The 14,373-nt window shown below is 38.3% G+C and overlaps 2 protein-coding genes across 2 annotated transcripts; both read left to right on the plus strand.

The window, feature by feature from the left end:
- The first annotated feature begins 2,594 nt into the window (after window positions 1–2,594).
- Window positions 2,595–3,572, plus strand: LOC110174469 (olfactory receptor 2AT4-like). The gene has a single exon (XM_020940571.2). It carries the CDS (start codon window positions 2,595–2,597, stop codon window positions 3,570–3,572), a length of 978 nt encoding a protein of 325 aa, XP_020796230.2.
- A 2,626-nt stretch (window positions 3,573–6,198) lies between these two features.
- LOC110174470 (olfactory receptor 2AT4-like) lies at window positions 6,199–7,176 on the plus strand. The gene has a single exon (XM_020940572.2). It carries the CDS (start codon window positions 6,199–6,201, stop codon window positions 7,174–7,176), a length of 978 nt encoding a protein of 325 aa, XP_020796231.2.
- Window positions 7,177–14,373: the final 7,197 nt, after the last annotated feature.

The following is a 14,373-nucleotide window of genomic DNA, read 5'->3' on the forward strand; positions in this document are numbered from 1 at the left end:
AGCAGCACAGCACACGAGCAGCAGACGCGCAGCTTTAGAACTCCATTTTAACCGGTCTGACCGTTCACACCGACAGCGTCATACGCGCGTCCAACGAGCGTCTGACGCTGACGCGCTGCTCGAGATAGGTTGGAGTTCTAATTTTACAGCGTCAATGGGGCGTCTCCAAGGTTTTTAGCAGGGGAAAGACAGGAAATAAACACGCGAAGTCAAAATAAACTTCCGATACCCTTTCAAAATAATTTGACCAAAGTCAAGACAGCGATGTAAACAACGCGCACGTTATTTACGATGTCAGACACCGATTCTACAAGGACTCAGGACTAACCCAGAACTAACCCAGGACTAAACCAGAACTAAACCAGGACTCACTGTCGAAATGTGCTCGGAGGTCCTTCCGTGTAGCCCCGAGTGTTCGCGGGCGAAAGGACCAGTGCAGATCTTGGAGAAGAGGTACGTGCAGCCGTCGCGCTTTTCGGACACCTGCTCCGCGGGGCTCAGGGTTCGCTATCTCTCTCTCTCTCTCCAAGATTTGACCTGGTTTAGACCTGAATTAGTCCTGACCCGTCCTTAAAATTCCAGAACGTTAAAACTCGCCCGTTTCAGCGACTATTTTCCCTTATCCATCGGCGCAGGACTCTGTATCAACATATAAACGTATAGGCCTTATTACCTGGACGGACATGATTTTAATCACACTTATAATGTATGTTAATTATACGTGATTTTACCTTATTAAGGGAAAACAACTGAGGTGTTTAATGTGCGTGCTAATAGATTTAAACCTCATTAAACGCAAATGCGTTGCAGTTGTACACTTAATTCATAATACACTTAATACACATTCTAACTTAATACACTTTAACATAAAATAAATGATAAAAAGCAAGTACAAAATGTGATGTCTGAAAACAGTGAGAAGATGTGCAGGCTGGTGTGAATTGAAACTTTGAAATTTACGCGTACACGCAGCTCCGCCTACGTTAAGCGCTGCTGCAGCTCCTGGTGTGAATTCGGGGTCAGTGTGATTCTGAGCTGTTCTGTCAGATCTTAACCACCAAACATCATCAACACTACAGTAACAGCCTATAAAACAGAGCATCAGGGACTAAGGAGTGACGGACACAGGCGCAACATACAAACTCAGGAAATAGCAAGTTGTAAATATAAACTGGAGTGTCTCATCTACATTATCCATAGAATTAATGAATCCAAAGAAATAGTGATACCCAGTCCACAATCTCACAATCTGTTAATCCAGTTTGAAGTGTTCTTTAAAAGTAGTGTATTCTGTGCATTAAAATCTTAAGTATTGTACCACATATCACAACTAATAACACAGAACTACTACCAAACTACTACTACTACTACTACCAAACGTGGACAAATCGCTCCCTCTCCTTCAGTGGCCTACATACCAGAGCAAACGTTTTAGTCGCGTCTCCAAAGTGACTCTTGGGACACACGCAGCATGTGTCCGTCTGTATTCTGCACTGCACTCACCTGTGTCATGCGGCCTCCTCGTCTTTAAAAATGATGTCCGTGTTATAGTTCGGTGGTGTCAGCTCCTCTGCTATTTGGTACACCACCTTATATGATGCTAACAGTGCTCGCTGGTTTACTGAAGTAGCATTCGCAAAGCGGAATGATTGCATGATGGCAAAATTCAGCAAAACTCAAGCAGCTTATCAGCGTGATTGTAGTATAATGTTTTTAATGCTGTAATTTATTTGTTTTCATGCTGTCTGCTGCCAACATTTTTAGACACAGTAATGACACCGGTCTTTCCTCATTTCCCACCGTAGTCACAGTGAAGCCAAGCGCTACATGCTTTACACACAGTTTGTCCACTTCACCTCATATCTCCTGCTCTGTGCTATGTATGCGTATACTTGGTGCAAAAAAACGACACTATAGCACTCCCTACACACACTCTGACATTGTCACTGCCAACTACTGTAGTGGATGTGCAATTTCACTTTATTCTAGGATGGTAAGTTAAAAAAAAATAAATAAATAAAAAGTATGTTGCCTGAGGTCACAGGAGGGTGTACCCTGTGGTACGCAGCCATATTCAGGCTGCAATCTTTGTAATCTGAGATTAAAAGTGTCATAAGGTTATCCCTGTGTCTGTGGGGTGTGCTTTTTACTACATGTTTAAAATTTACTTAAGACCGAAAAATCCTGTAGTGTGTGGCAGCCTTAAAAATGCATATTAGCATCAGAGACATTTTGACCCAAGTAATTGATGTACATGATATATAGCCCCAAAACAGAGTCTCGTCACAAGAATCTTTGGTGTAAGTGCAATTTGACCACAGAATACTAAGATAAATTAAGTGTTGTTTCCATTTGGGCTGTGCTTTTGGTAGTGAATAATGCTGTATGTTTCTCCACTCTTCCATACCATTCACTATTCATACATAAGGCGTCTGGGGGGGACTGTCCCTTGCGTCTTATTTGCATACATGAGCAGAGTCTCCTCCAGAGTGAGCCTGCTATAAAGATGGGCTGAGAGCTTCATCCAGGTCAGGTCAGGGGTAGTAGTTGTTGTTGTTGTTGTAGTGTTTGCTCCCTGCTGTGTTCAAGTTACAATGATGCTCATCTCCAATGGTACCATTTTGAAAAACTTTATTATTGTGGGTTTTCCTGGACTGTCCCCGGTGTTTTTTGGACCAGTGTCTGTTCTGCTGCTCTTTGTCTTTTTAGCTATTGTTGTTGGAAACTCCTTCACAGTTGCTGTTATATATTTGATCAAATCTCTTCACAAACCCACCTACATAATATTTGTCAACCTGGCCATGACAGATATTGTATTTGCGATTGTGATTCTTCCTAAAGTCATTGCTCGATATTGGTGGGATGACTCTTTGACTCTCTTTGGTACATGCTTCACTCAAATGTATTTTGTACATTCTATGGGTGCCATCACCTCTTTAATACTCCTTTTAATGGCATTGGACCGGTTTGTTGCTGTATGGTTTCCATTGCAGTATCCAACTGTAGTCAATAACAAATCAATTTCCATAGCATGCTTTCTGTGCTGGTGTTTGACATTTATCCGGATGGTGGGTGTGGTATGTCATGCATTAAGCCTACCATACTGTGGTATCCATGGGAACATTATTTACCATTGCTATTGTGACCACCTGTCAATAACTCAGCTAGGCTGTGGAGATGAGGTCAAATATGTGAAGCTTGTGTCTCTAGGAATTGCTTTATTTGGTCTCCTGATGCCCCTGGCCTTTATCATTTTCTCCTACTTTTCTGTGATTGTGGCTGTAATCAGAATGTCTCAGGCTGAGAGTCGATATAAGGTCTTGTCCACATGTGCTCCTCAGATTTTTCTCACTTGTTTGTATTATGTTCCAAGATGCTTTGTGTACATAGCTCACAACCTGGGGGTCAAAATAAGCCCAGATAGCCAAGTCGTCATAGTAATGCTATACAGTCTTGTCCCTGCAGTTGTTAACCCACTCATCTACTGTTTCAAAACAAAAGACATTAAGGACGCTCTCACTCAGAGACTAAAGAACAGGAGAGTATATGATGGAATTTTGTTTACCAAATAGTTACTGACTTGACAACAACGTACGGAGTTGTAAAATAAACACATCTTGCAAAATACAGTAATCTATGTGTAGACCATTTGAAATGCTGCATAATCTAAATAAAACTAATAATATAATAAAACAAATAACATAATATTGTTGGATTATTAATATGTTTTTTTGTGCATATTGCTCTCACTTATATTGCCTTCTCTGGTTCTGTGCTGATTCTCGTATTGATTCAGTGTTCATTAATAGAAAAATGTATACACAAATTAGAAAGAAAAAGATTTGATTCTTTTAAATAATGAGATCTGGTTCCAACTGTTCACATTAAGGGGTTATTTAAAAGAGCTGACTCGTTCATAAATGTCACATCACTAAACAATAACGTGCTTGACAAGACAGAAGTACTGACAAAGCTGAATAAAATTGTATTAAACTATATTAAAATGCTTTAAAAGATGCACTATGTATCTTTTTGGTTGTGGGTCTGTCTACCTGCTTGTTTCAATGGATATGTCACTGCTCTGCCTGGAATGTTCCACAGTATGACATTAAACAGCTCTACTTTACATTACAGGTTGTTTTAAAACTCAAAAATATTTAGAAAAACAGGCATTCTGTGAGCGGGACTGCTTCTCCATCTGACCTGTAATTAGGTCTGATTTGGTCTCCATGAAATAGAAAGGTTTAATACCATACTGTGAAACATTCCAGACAAAGCAATAACAGCTCCATGAGGAAAAACATTTGATAGACCCTTCACCAAAAAAGTTACACAATGCACCTTTAAATAATCAACTGAATGCAGAATGTAAAGTTAAATAAACACTTTTTTTCTTACAAAATCCAGCTTGTCAAATTAGTGTCCCACATTTTGTCAACTCCATCTGACCTTTTCAAAAACCTCATTAAAAATGTTTGTTATCCCCCTAATCCTAATCTTGTAGTGTGTGGCGGCTTTTACTCTTCTGAATCCAGCAGCAGCACATACAGTCTGGAAACTTTTACAGTTTTTTAAATATTTAAGACTAACAATGTTAAAATTTGTGCCGTCACACCTGGAGAATGTCAACTCTGTCAGTCCATTATGATACCATTATTTAAACAGTACTGAAAGAAGCCTTGAGAATGGCCACAGCTGCAGTGTACCATATACTATATATTTAACAAGGTAAAAACATGCACTATGTGAATGCCATCAGTTTTGAAATTTGACGGATTTGACCAGTCACTGACGGAGTTGACAAATCCATGTGTAGCATCTAAATGTGCAAATACAATATTATATGTGAACTTATAAATTTGTTAGATTGTCATTTCACAGTTTAAGTTATATACTATATGCTTAAACTCAGCATAAATAATATAATTTAAACCAGGCCTGTCCAAAATATGGCCCGTGGGCCAAATTCGGCCCTCAGACAATTTTTCTTGGCCCTCAGGCTTCCAGAAGAATTGGCCCAAATTACCTGCATCAATTAAAAAATACTTTTTTATTGCAAGTTTATTGAAAATCTACCTTGATAAAGCTCATATTTAATATTTAGTGTGTGGTTTTAAGGATCGTAGAGTGAATAAAGACTGATGGCTCATTCTAACGTGTTAAACATGCACATATTTCAGTTATTCACTGTACTGAGCACCGGTCTACGGCCCTCGATCGGCCCTCTACTTTGTCTGTGTTTAGATATGTGGCCCTTGATGAAAAAGTTTGGACACCCCTGATTTAAACTATCAAGTTAAATGTGCAACAGAGTTGACATTTTAGGCTAATGGAGTTGACTAAATAATTAAATGTTTAATGTCCAGTTTTCTTAAGAAAAATATATAACTGAATAGATTATTACATTTTCATCTCTTGAATATAGTACTAACATTTGTCACTTACAGTATATTATGAGCCTGCTATAGCCTAATCATGTTTTGACACTAGTGCTTCAAAGGGTCTAATGCAAAGTATAACACGTAAAATCACTAATACCAGAATTAAAACTCATTGATGGGCAGAGGAATGGGTGAAGAAGAGGAGAGAAACACTGGAGGAGCGCGGGAGAGGTAGAGGACGATAAAGAGTGGATGCAGACAGACAGATGGGGTTGAAGCAGGAGGGAGAGTGGACTTTCCTCTCTTAGAGTTAGTTTGGTGGCTGAAATTGAAATAATTGTCAGTGTTGTGAAGTATGGTCAGTGTTAACCTATAGTATCTGTTTTCATTTGGATTAAAACATGTTTGCCCGGTTTTCAGCAATGTTCACACATTTTTGTCAACTCCGTCAGGTTTTTGTCAGCTCTGTATTGCGCTTAGTCCATTCGAGTAAGAGCAATTTGAGCACAGAATACTTAAATTACACAGAATACTAAATTAATTAAATAAGATAAATTAAGTGTTGTTTCCATTTGGGCTGTGCTTTTGGTAGTGAAAAATGCTGTATGTTTCTCCACTCTTCCATACCATTCACTATTCATACATAAGGCGTCTGGGGGGGATTGTCCCTTGCGTCTTATTTGCATACATGAGCAGAGTCTCCTCCAGAGTGAGCCTGCTATAAAGATGGGCTGAGAGCTTCATCCAGGTCAGGTCAGGGGTAGTAGTTGTTGTTGTTGTTGTTGTAGTGTTTGCTCCCTGCTGTGTTCAAGTTACAATGATGCTCATCTCCAATGGTACCATTTTGAAAAACTTTATTATTGTGGGTTTTCCTGGACTGTCCCCGGTGTTTTTTGGACCAGTGTCTGTTCTGCTGCTCTTTGTCTTCTTAGCTATTGTTGTTGGAAACTCCTTCACAGTTGTTATTATATATTTGATCAAATCTCTTCACAAACCCACCTACATAATATTTGTCAACCTGGCCATGACAGATATAGTATTTGCGATTGTGATTCTTCCTAAAGTCATTGCTCGATATTGGTGGGATGACTCTTTGACTCTCTTTGGTACATGCTTCACTCAAATGTATTTTGTACATTCTATGGGTGCCATCACCTCTTTAATACTGCTTTTAATGGCATTGGACCGGTTTATTGCTGTATGGTTTCCATTGCAATATCCAACTGTAGTCAATAACAAATCAATTTCCATAGCATGCTTTCTGTGCTGGTGTTTGACATTTATCCGGATGGTGGGTGTGGTATATCATGCATTAAGCCTACCATACTGTGGTATCCATGGGAACATTATTTACCATTGCTATTGTGATCACTTGTCAATAACTCAGCTAGGCTGTGGAGATGAGGTCAAATATGTGAAAACGGTGGCTCTAGGAGTTGCTTTATTTGGTCTCCTGATGCCCCTGGCCTTTATCATTTTCTCCTACTTTTCTGTGATTGTGGCTGTAATCAGAATGTCTCAGGCTGAGAATCGATATAAGGTCTTGTCCACATGTGCTCCTCAGATTTTTCTCACTTGTTTGTATTATGTGCCAAGATGCTTTGTGTACATAGCTCACAACCTGGAAGTCAAAATAAGCCCAGATATCCAAGTCGTCATAGTAATGCTATACAGTCTTGTCCCTGCAATAGTTAACCCACTCATCTACTGTTTCAAAACAAAAGACATTAAGGACGCTCTCACTCAGAGAATAAAGAACACAAGAGTATATGATGGAATTTTCTTTACCAAATAATTGTTTAATTCAAGATGCTTACTAACAGCACTTGATGTACTTGATACACTTAAACAAAATAAACATATCTTGCAAAATACATAAAAAAATCTGTTTGGAACAACATCAAAATGTGATGACGTTTACGACGACATCTGATTCTACTGGGCTCCCACTGGAATCCCACTGGATTTCTATTGTACTCCATTGTTTTGGATCAATATTGCAATATAAAGTATTCAGAGTACAACATAAATTATCCACGAGTGTCTATATAACTACAGGGACTATATAGTAGACAAAAGCACAAAATGTCTTCTTTAAAAATATATGTGTAACTTTTCTGAATTTGTTCTGAGTAGTCATTGCCCATATGTCTCCATGGAAATGTTTTCTTAGTTTGACTGCAATGTTCCACAATATGACGAAACAAATAAACAAATCCAGCCAGCAAGCATTTACTAAATTACAGGAAACTTTGATTCGTGAAGATAGATGTTTAATGCCATTTTGTGGAACATTAACCACTAAAAATAACATCTCTATGGAGACAAGCAGCTGGCATACCTTCCTCCACAAAAGTTACACAGTGCATCTTGAACTGCATTTTAATTTAGCTGAGCTTCACTGTGAGAATCATTAACATAATTACAGGTTCATTATTTTGCCAAATGTTATGTATCTTCTTTTTTTTTTTTTTTATAAATGTTATGAGATTTAAGGCATGTTAAAATGTTGTTACATCATCAAAAACATACCCAGAATTCATTCACACAGTGTTTTTGTACTTTTCATTCAACCTTCAAAATAACCATTTTAACAGTTAGTAGAGATTGACATTCAAATTATCCTTAGTGTGTATGGAGTTTAAAAACACAGTAGCTGTATATCACATGACATCATAAGGTGAGATTGAGAGAAGAATTCAATATTTGATGAAGGATCATATCAGAAAATGTAATACGGGCCCTTTAAGTTTGGAGTGATGCCATTTTTGTATAAATCGCATATGAATACCAGCTTGATACCACATGTGCGAAGGCTGCTGTTACATATTGGTAAATTTTCAATAATTAATTTAAATTGTTTCCTCAAAATCACTTTGCATATCGCCGTCATAACTCTTCTCCACAGGCAGTTGAGTAATATTTTCTCCCACAGAAGTATATGGACTGCCGTCATAAAAACATGCACATTTGAAAAAAGTTAAAGTTGGGTCCTGAAAGCAACAGTCCGAGCAGGTGCATGTGGTGTCAGTGTCACTTCCAGAGATATCCATCGCACAATTTGAAAAAGTAAATCTCTTATTATTTTTATATTGCTCTACTGATGCAAAGAGTTTGTCTATCTCTTCAAATGTTAAACACTGTGGTGGCTTCATCGATTCTGTTCCAAGAGGTATCTTAGCGTGAAATATAGGTGCACCTTGATTAACCAGCATAGCAACAGGGTGTTTAGTTGGTGACATATTTTCATACTTGGATGAGCTCTTTTCACTTGTGTATTGTTTTTCAAAATGATCCCCAACACGTTTTATACTGTCTACTCCTTTGATTAAGAAGTTTACATTTATGGGCCATGGACGGTTGAAAATATCAAAATTACGCATTGGGTTAGGCTTTGGAAACTGGTGACCTATTGCCTTGCTCACATCCAAACTTAACTTTTGTCTCTGGTTATTCTTTTGCCTTAACCGATACAATGGAATACAGATCATAACAGCCAGTGCAAACAAGAGTGATAGAATAAGCACTAAGCGCCATGGGTTAGAGTTAGCATTAGCATTGGTTGCAACACAATATTTTTGGTTTTGAGAAGAGCAAATGTCACATGAATGGTCTGAAGAGTTATGGAGACATAGACACTGGCCGTGGCACTCCTGGTCTGTGCAGGCGGAGGAGAAGCAGGCTCCCTGAATGTTGCAGTCTCTCTGGAGGAGAGAGGAGCTGGGACGGACCTCCACCGACGAGCTCAGGCCACTCAGAGGAAGGGTGTAGCCGCTGATGTTGAAGTACTGCACACAGCCTGTGAAGCCTGGGGACGAAGCACAAATATGGTCCATGTAAAAACTGAAGGTAAAACTGTTATCTGGCAAAAAAAAAAAAAAAAAAAAGAAGAGAGAAAAAAAAGCCACCCAATAAAAGCAAGAGAAGATTTTGCGTAGTATTTATTCCATCCATCCATTTTCTTCTGCTTATCCAGGGCCGGGTCGCGGGGGCAGCAGTCTAAGCAGGGACTCCCAGACTTCCTTCACCCCAGACACGTCCTCCAGCTCCGCCGGGGGAACCCATTATTATTCCAATAATACCCAAACCCCTATATTAAGTATGATTTTACACATTTTAAATTTCATGTTGATCCAAAGCAAAAAAAAAATCTGATTTAAGATGATTTATGTATGTCTGTGTATCTAATTATGTTCACTGAAATAAAACATTTAAATTAAATTAAAGAACAAATTGTCTATATTCCTCAAACTAAAATTAAAAACCACACATAAAAAATAAAATTTTGTACCTATGTGCTATTTAAATTATTTCTATTACACTGAAAAATTTAATCCAAAAATAATTTAATTTAAGATGATCTATGTAAAATATAAATGTTCACTGAACATAAACAACAATAAAAAAGGGTTACGGAATAGATTACTTTTTATTACTTACTGCTACAAAGATTGATCCCTCACTAAAAGCAACTGGATTTGTACAGTAATGGATAAACGCTCTTTGAAGATAAAAAGAATTTAAGTGTAATTAACCAATTATGCCAAAATTGCACTATAATTCCACCATCATAAACATCTCCATTTTGCTTAGCTTTATTTACCTGTTTGCTGAGGCTCAGAATCACCACCTCCCAGGACAAACTTTTTCACATTGTCAGGGCTGAGATCCAAACCCCCAGTAATGTTGAAAGCAGCTTCACTGTCGATAATGATCATGGTTTTCTGTGTGTCTGTCAACACAGTCATTACATGCCAGAGACCGTCAGCAACCATCAAGTTTACAACCCTGTCAGCCTGGTGCCCACTATCGAAATTCAAAGAGGAGTACCATAGCTTTCCCTCTTTTATCTGAAATTGTATGAATAAATAAGATTAAAAAACAAATCCAAACACAAAATAAAAATGATGAAACATTTTCAACCTGTAGTGTGTTTACTCCTGTGTGGCCATGTATATTTAATAAAACTCCATTGTCTTTTGTTTTGAATTTGATGTTTATGCTGTTAAAGTTTTCTGAAATCCCTTCCTTATTTCCGGCCTTTGCTTTCATCAGATAGTCCCTTCTGAAGTGTTCTTTTACAACAAACTCAATGAAACCACCCCCACTGAATGGCATGACAAATTCTTCTGGCATTTCTGAAAAACAAAATCCATTAAAAACATGCTTTTAACTTGACAAATTTAAACTCGAAATTCATGATAAAAGTTAAAGGACCAGTCTGGAATTTTGGACATAGGATCTTATTTCCTAGTTCGCCAGAGATGTGTGGAGACACTTTTTAAAATATGCCATCCAGTCCTTGTTTTTGCAGACATTGCTGGTGCTAGTAGCGCATGTCAATGGTTATAGTTAGCCTCACACTAAAAACAGTCTTACCCACTCCATAAAGCACCCAAAGCAAATCTGTTATTATGCCAGACTGTGGATGTGAATGTCTGTGTTGATAGAATAATGTTTGAAATAAAACTAACCTTATATTGCATGACTCATCGCATGTTGAGGGACTATTCTCTCATATATCAGTCCGCCGCTGCCAAGCTTTCTATCAGGAAATACAACTCGCTGCTGCTGCTCAGACATAAATCCTTCAAATGCAAGGTTGGTTTTATTCTAAAATAATTCTACCAACACAGACATTCACATCCACAGTCTGGTGTAAAAACTGTTTTGCTTCGTGTGTTTTGTGGAGTGGGTAAGACTGTTTTTAGTGGCAAGCTAACTATGTCCATTGACATGCACTAGCCTAGCACCAGCGACCTCTGCAAATACAAGGATTGGATGGAATATTTAAAAAAGTGTCTCCACATGTCTCCAACACTCTGGCTAACTAGGAAATGAGGTCCTATGTCCAAAATTCCAAACTGTCACTTTAATATACAATCCATGATGCAAAGACCATTTACCTTGACTAGAATTAATTAAAATCAGGTACAGTCATTAGATGGTTCCACGTGGTCGTCATGTGATAGGAGATATTATTGATAAGATAACACACAAAAGCAAACCACGGAATAAGCGAAAACCAATGCAGATAACATTTGCTTGTTAACCGTATTGTCAGGAAGTGACTAATGCCCATGTGCATGTTATCTCAAATGAGGGATCACTGTTGTCACAGCTTTACTATCTGCTGTGCTTCCTTCATTGCTTCATTGCGTCATTGCATTGCTCTTATAAACTATGGCTTCTCAAATAAATGTAATGCATCAAAACTTCTTTCCATATCAAATGCAGATGTATTTGAACATTTTACCTTGGTTACAGCTTTTTCCGGTGAAAGGACTTCTGCACTCACAAAAGTATTCATACCACTTATCATGACACACTCCACCATTTTGGCAGGGGTTGCTGGTGCACGGAGAGATTTTGGTCCCTGTACATCTTCAAAAAAGGTAAATGGATTAACTTTGTTTTATTCTCAAACAATAATTAAAGGGTTGTACCTGATTTCAAGTCGTTAGTTACAAACATGTTTTACTTCTAACGTTTAGCCCCACCCACAAAACCCTTTCTGCCACTGTAATATTGCACCACAATACAGAAACAATCGTCTTGGATAATTACATGTTGTTGTTTCCTTATAGTTCTGTAAGTTCTACCTACTATTCTGTTCTACTCTTTCATTTTTTGTCACTCTTGAAATTGACCGAAAATCGACTGTCTGGATAGGATCAAGTGGTTGGTTTCCCATGATAGCCAGAATGTGCTAAAATGGACAAAAAGAGGCGGTCCTGACAGTAGCTTCGAGGAAATACTATGTGAATCAAATAGATTATACTTTACAGTTGACAGTTTTTTTTTTTCTTATTTAACAGCTTGCACCATAGATTACATGATGTGAAGAGCATTTATATTAACAAGAATGAATTATAATCAGGTACAGGCCCTGGTAATATACCTTTCATGAATGTTGTACACAGCGAGGGCCATTGAGGGTCTGAGCTGGACTCCATTGACATAGATTTGGCGCATACATCCAACAAAGCTGTGTGTTTGCGTCTGTCCAGGATGAAGTAAGACCGGTTCAATGGTCCTCAGTCCTCCAAAAGTCATATTCATATTTCCAACATCCAGTGTCCTGTTTAAGGAAAGTTGAAGGAAACTATGAATATGTTTGCACAAAACTAAACTAAATATAAAAAAAGTTTTTAAGTACCTTTCCACTATACCAAATGTTTGTGAAAAACAAAATCCCTCATTTTCAACATCTGTGCAGTTGTCCACATTCAGAGTGCCCATCTGTAAAATGTATAAACTGGATAATAGCTACAGTACAGCTTATTTTATTCATGTTTCAGATCAAGTGAGTTGGAATGTCAAAATGATTTGGTTAGTTTAGAAGCAAAAATCAGTCCGTTCATTCCAAAAATCTATACTTCAAGACATTTTCTTTGTAATCTGGTTGGTTGTTTACAATATCATTAAGAATGTTTGATTTGAGAACAATGTGAATGAAAGTAAATCAAGGTCTTACTATTATTTAATTGTATGGTCAGTAATAGTACAATTGTGATGCTGTACTCACAAAACACAAACTAAATCTCATAATGATATTCTACTAGTGAGGTACTCAGAATACAAGATCCTTCAGTTGCCCAGATAGCAAAAGAAAATTCAGTTCAATTTAAAGTGGGCAAATGTTTTAGACTAAAAAGGATAAATAATATAGGAACAGCTTACACTGCCTATTCTCCGGACAGAGAGCAGATGAAAGTCTCCATCTGCCACCTGCTTGTGTGTCTGCAGCCTCACAGGTCCAGAGCCCAGGTCATAAGTCAGACGAACAGTGCCATCCAGTATTTCAACAGCCAGGAAGTCAGGGCTGTCAGCTCCTCCAGCGCAATACACGAGTAGAGCATTACTCTGCACTGTGGCAAACTCCAGGGAGATGAGGTTAGTGCTGCGATCTGGTGGAGGGAACTCAAGGTAAGAAAGCTCTCCAAAGCCATAACTCTGTTCCTCACAGTAGATACCACCAACTCCTACAAAAGAGAAAAGACCTTTCAATAAATCATAATTTTATAGCAATAAAATATATTTTATCAGTTCTTTTAATTTAACAATCCTCCACTTAGCACTCTACCAATTTATTATTTGCATATTTTCTTACCAACTGGGCAGATGCAACTAAATTCTGTCTTGTGATTAATGCATGAACCCATGACACAAGGAGAGGAACTACAGTAGTCAATGGTGCGTTCACAGGTGAGCCCTGTAACACAGACCAAATGTTGTATTTTTTTAAACAAAAATATAGCCAGGAAATATAAAATTACATACCTTCAAACCCAGGCAGACACTGGCAGTGATACATATCGTCAGCATTAACACAGGTTCCATTATTCTGGCAGTTCATCTTCAGACATTTCTCTATATCTATTGAGCAGACGGAGCTAGAGAACCCAGCCTTGCAATCACAGTGGAATCCCCCGGGACTGTTCAAACAGGTGCCTCCATTCTCACAAGGACTCTCCTCGCATTCATCAATGTCAACCTCACACACCTCTCCAGTGAAGCCAACGGGACAAGTGCAATTAAAAATCTCTTTGTGAGGAGATACAAATATAACTGCTGGACTTTGGAGGACAGCAACATCTTGGCTGATAAGAAGGTTTTGGTTGCACGTAGCTCCATTTCGACAGGGAATGGTCAGGCAAGGATCACTGGTAATGTGTGAGAAGGTAACATTGCTCTGAGACTCCAGTAGTTTCTTGTGATCTGAAGATATACCCCTTGCAACCTCTCTGCTCAGATATTGTCCATTGTAATTTTTGATGGCAGCCAACAAGAGGACCTCCAAACCAATTTCTTTGATTCCAAACACATGGGTCTTGGAGGCCTGCAGGTTAAAAAGGCTGTCCAGTGCTTTGACAAATTTGAGATAGTTATTTGCCAAAAAGTCCTCCACTGTAGATGAAGAAACGTAAAATAAAATGCAGTTGTCCACAGAGGCATTCATGAAACCCTTGTAATTGACATAAACACTGTT

The sequence above is a fragment of the Boleophthalmus pectinirostris genome, unplaced genomic scaffold (assembly GCF_026225935.1).
Source record: "Boleophthalmus pectinirostris isolate CB_2022bp ecotype Guang Dong unplaced genomic scaffold, ASM2622593v1 HiC_scaffold_9, whole genome shotgun sequence".
Classification (NCBI taxonomy): domain Eukaryota; kingdom Metazoa; phylum Chordata; class Actinopteri; order Gobiiformes; family Gobiidae; genus Boleophthalmus; species Boleophthalmus pectinirostris.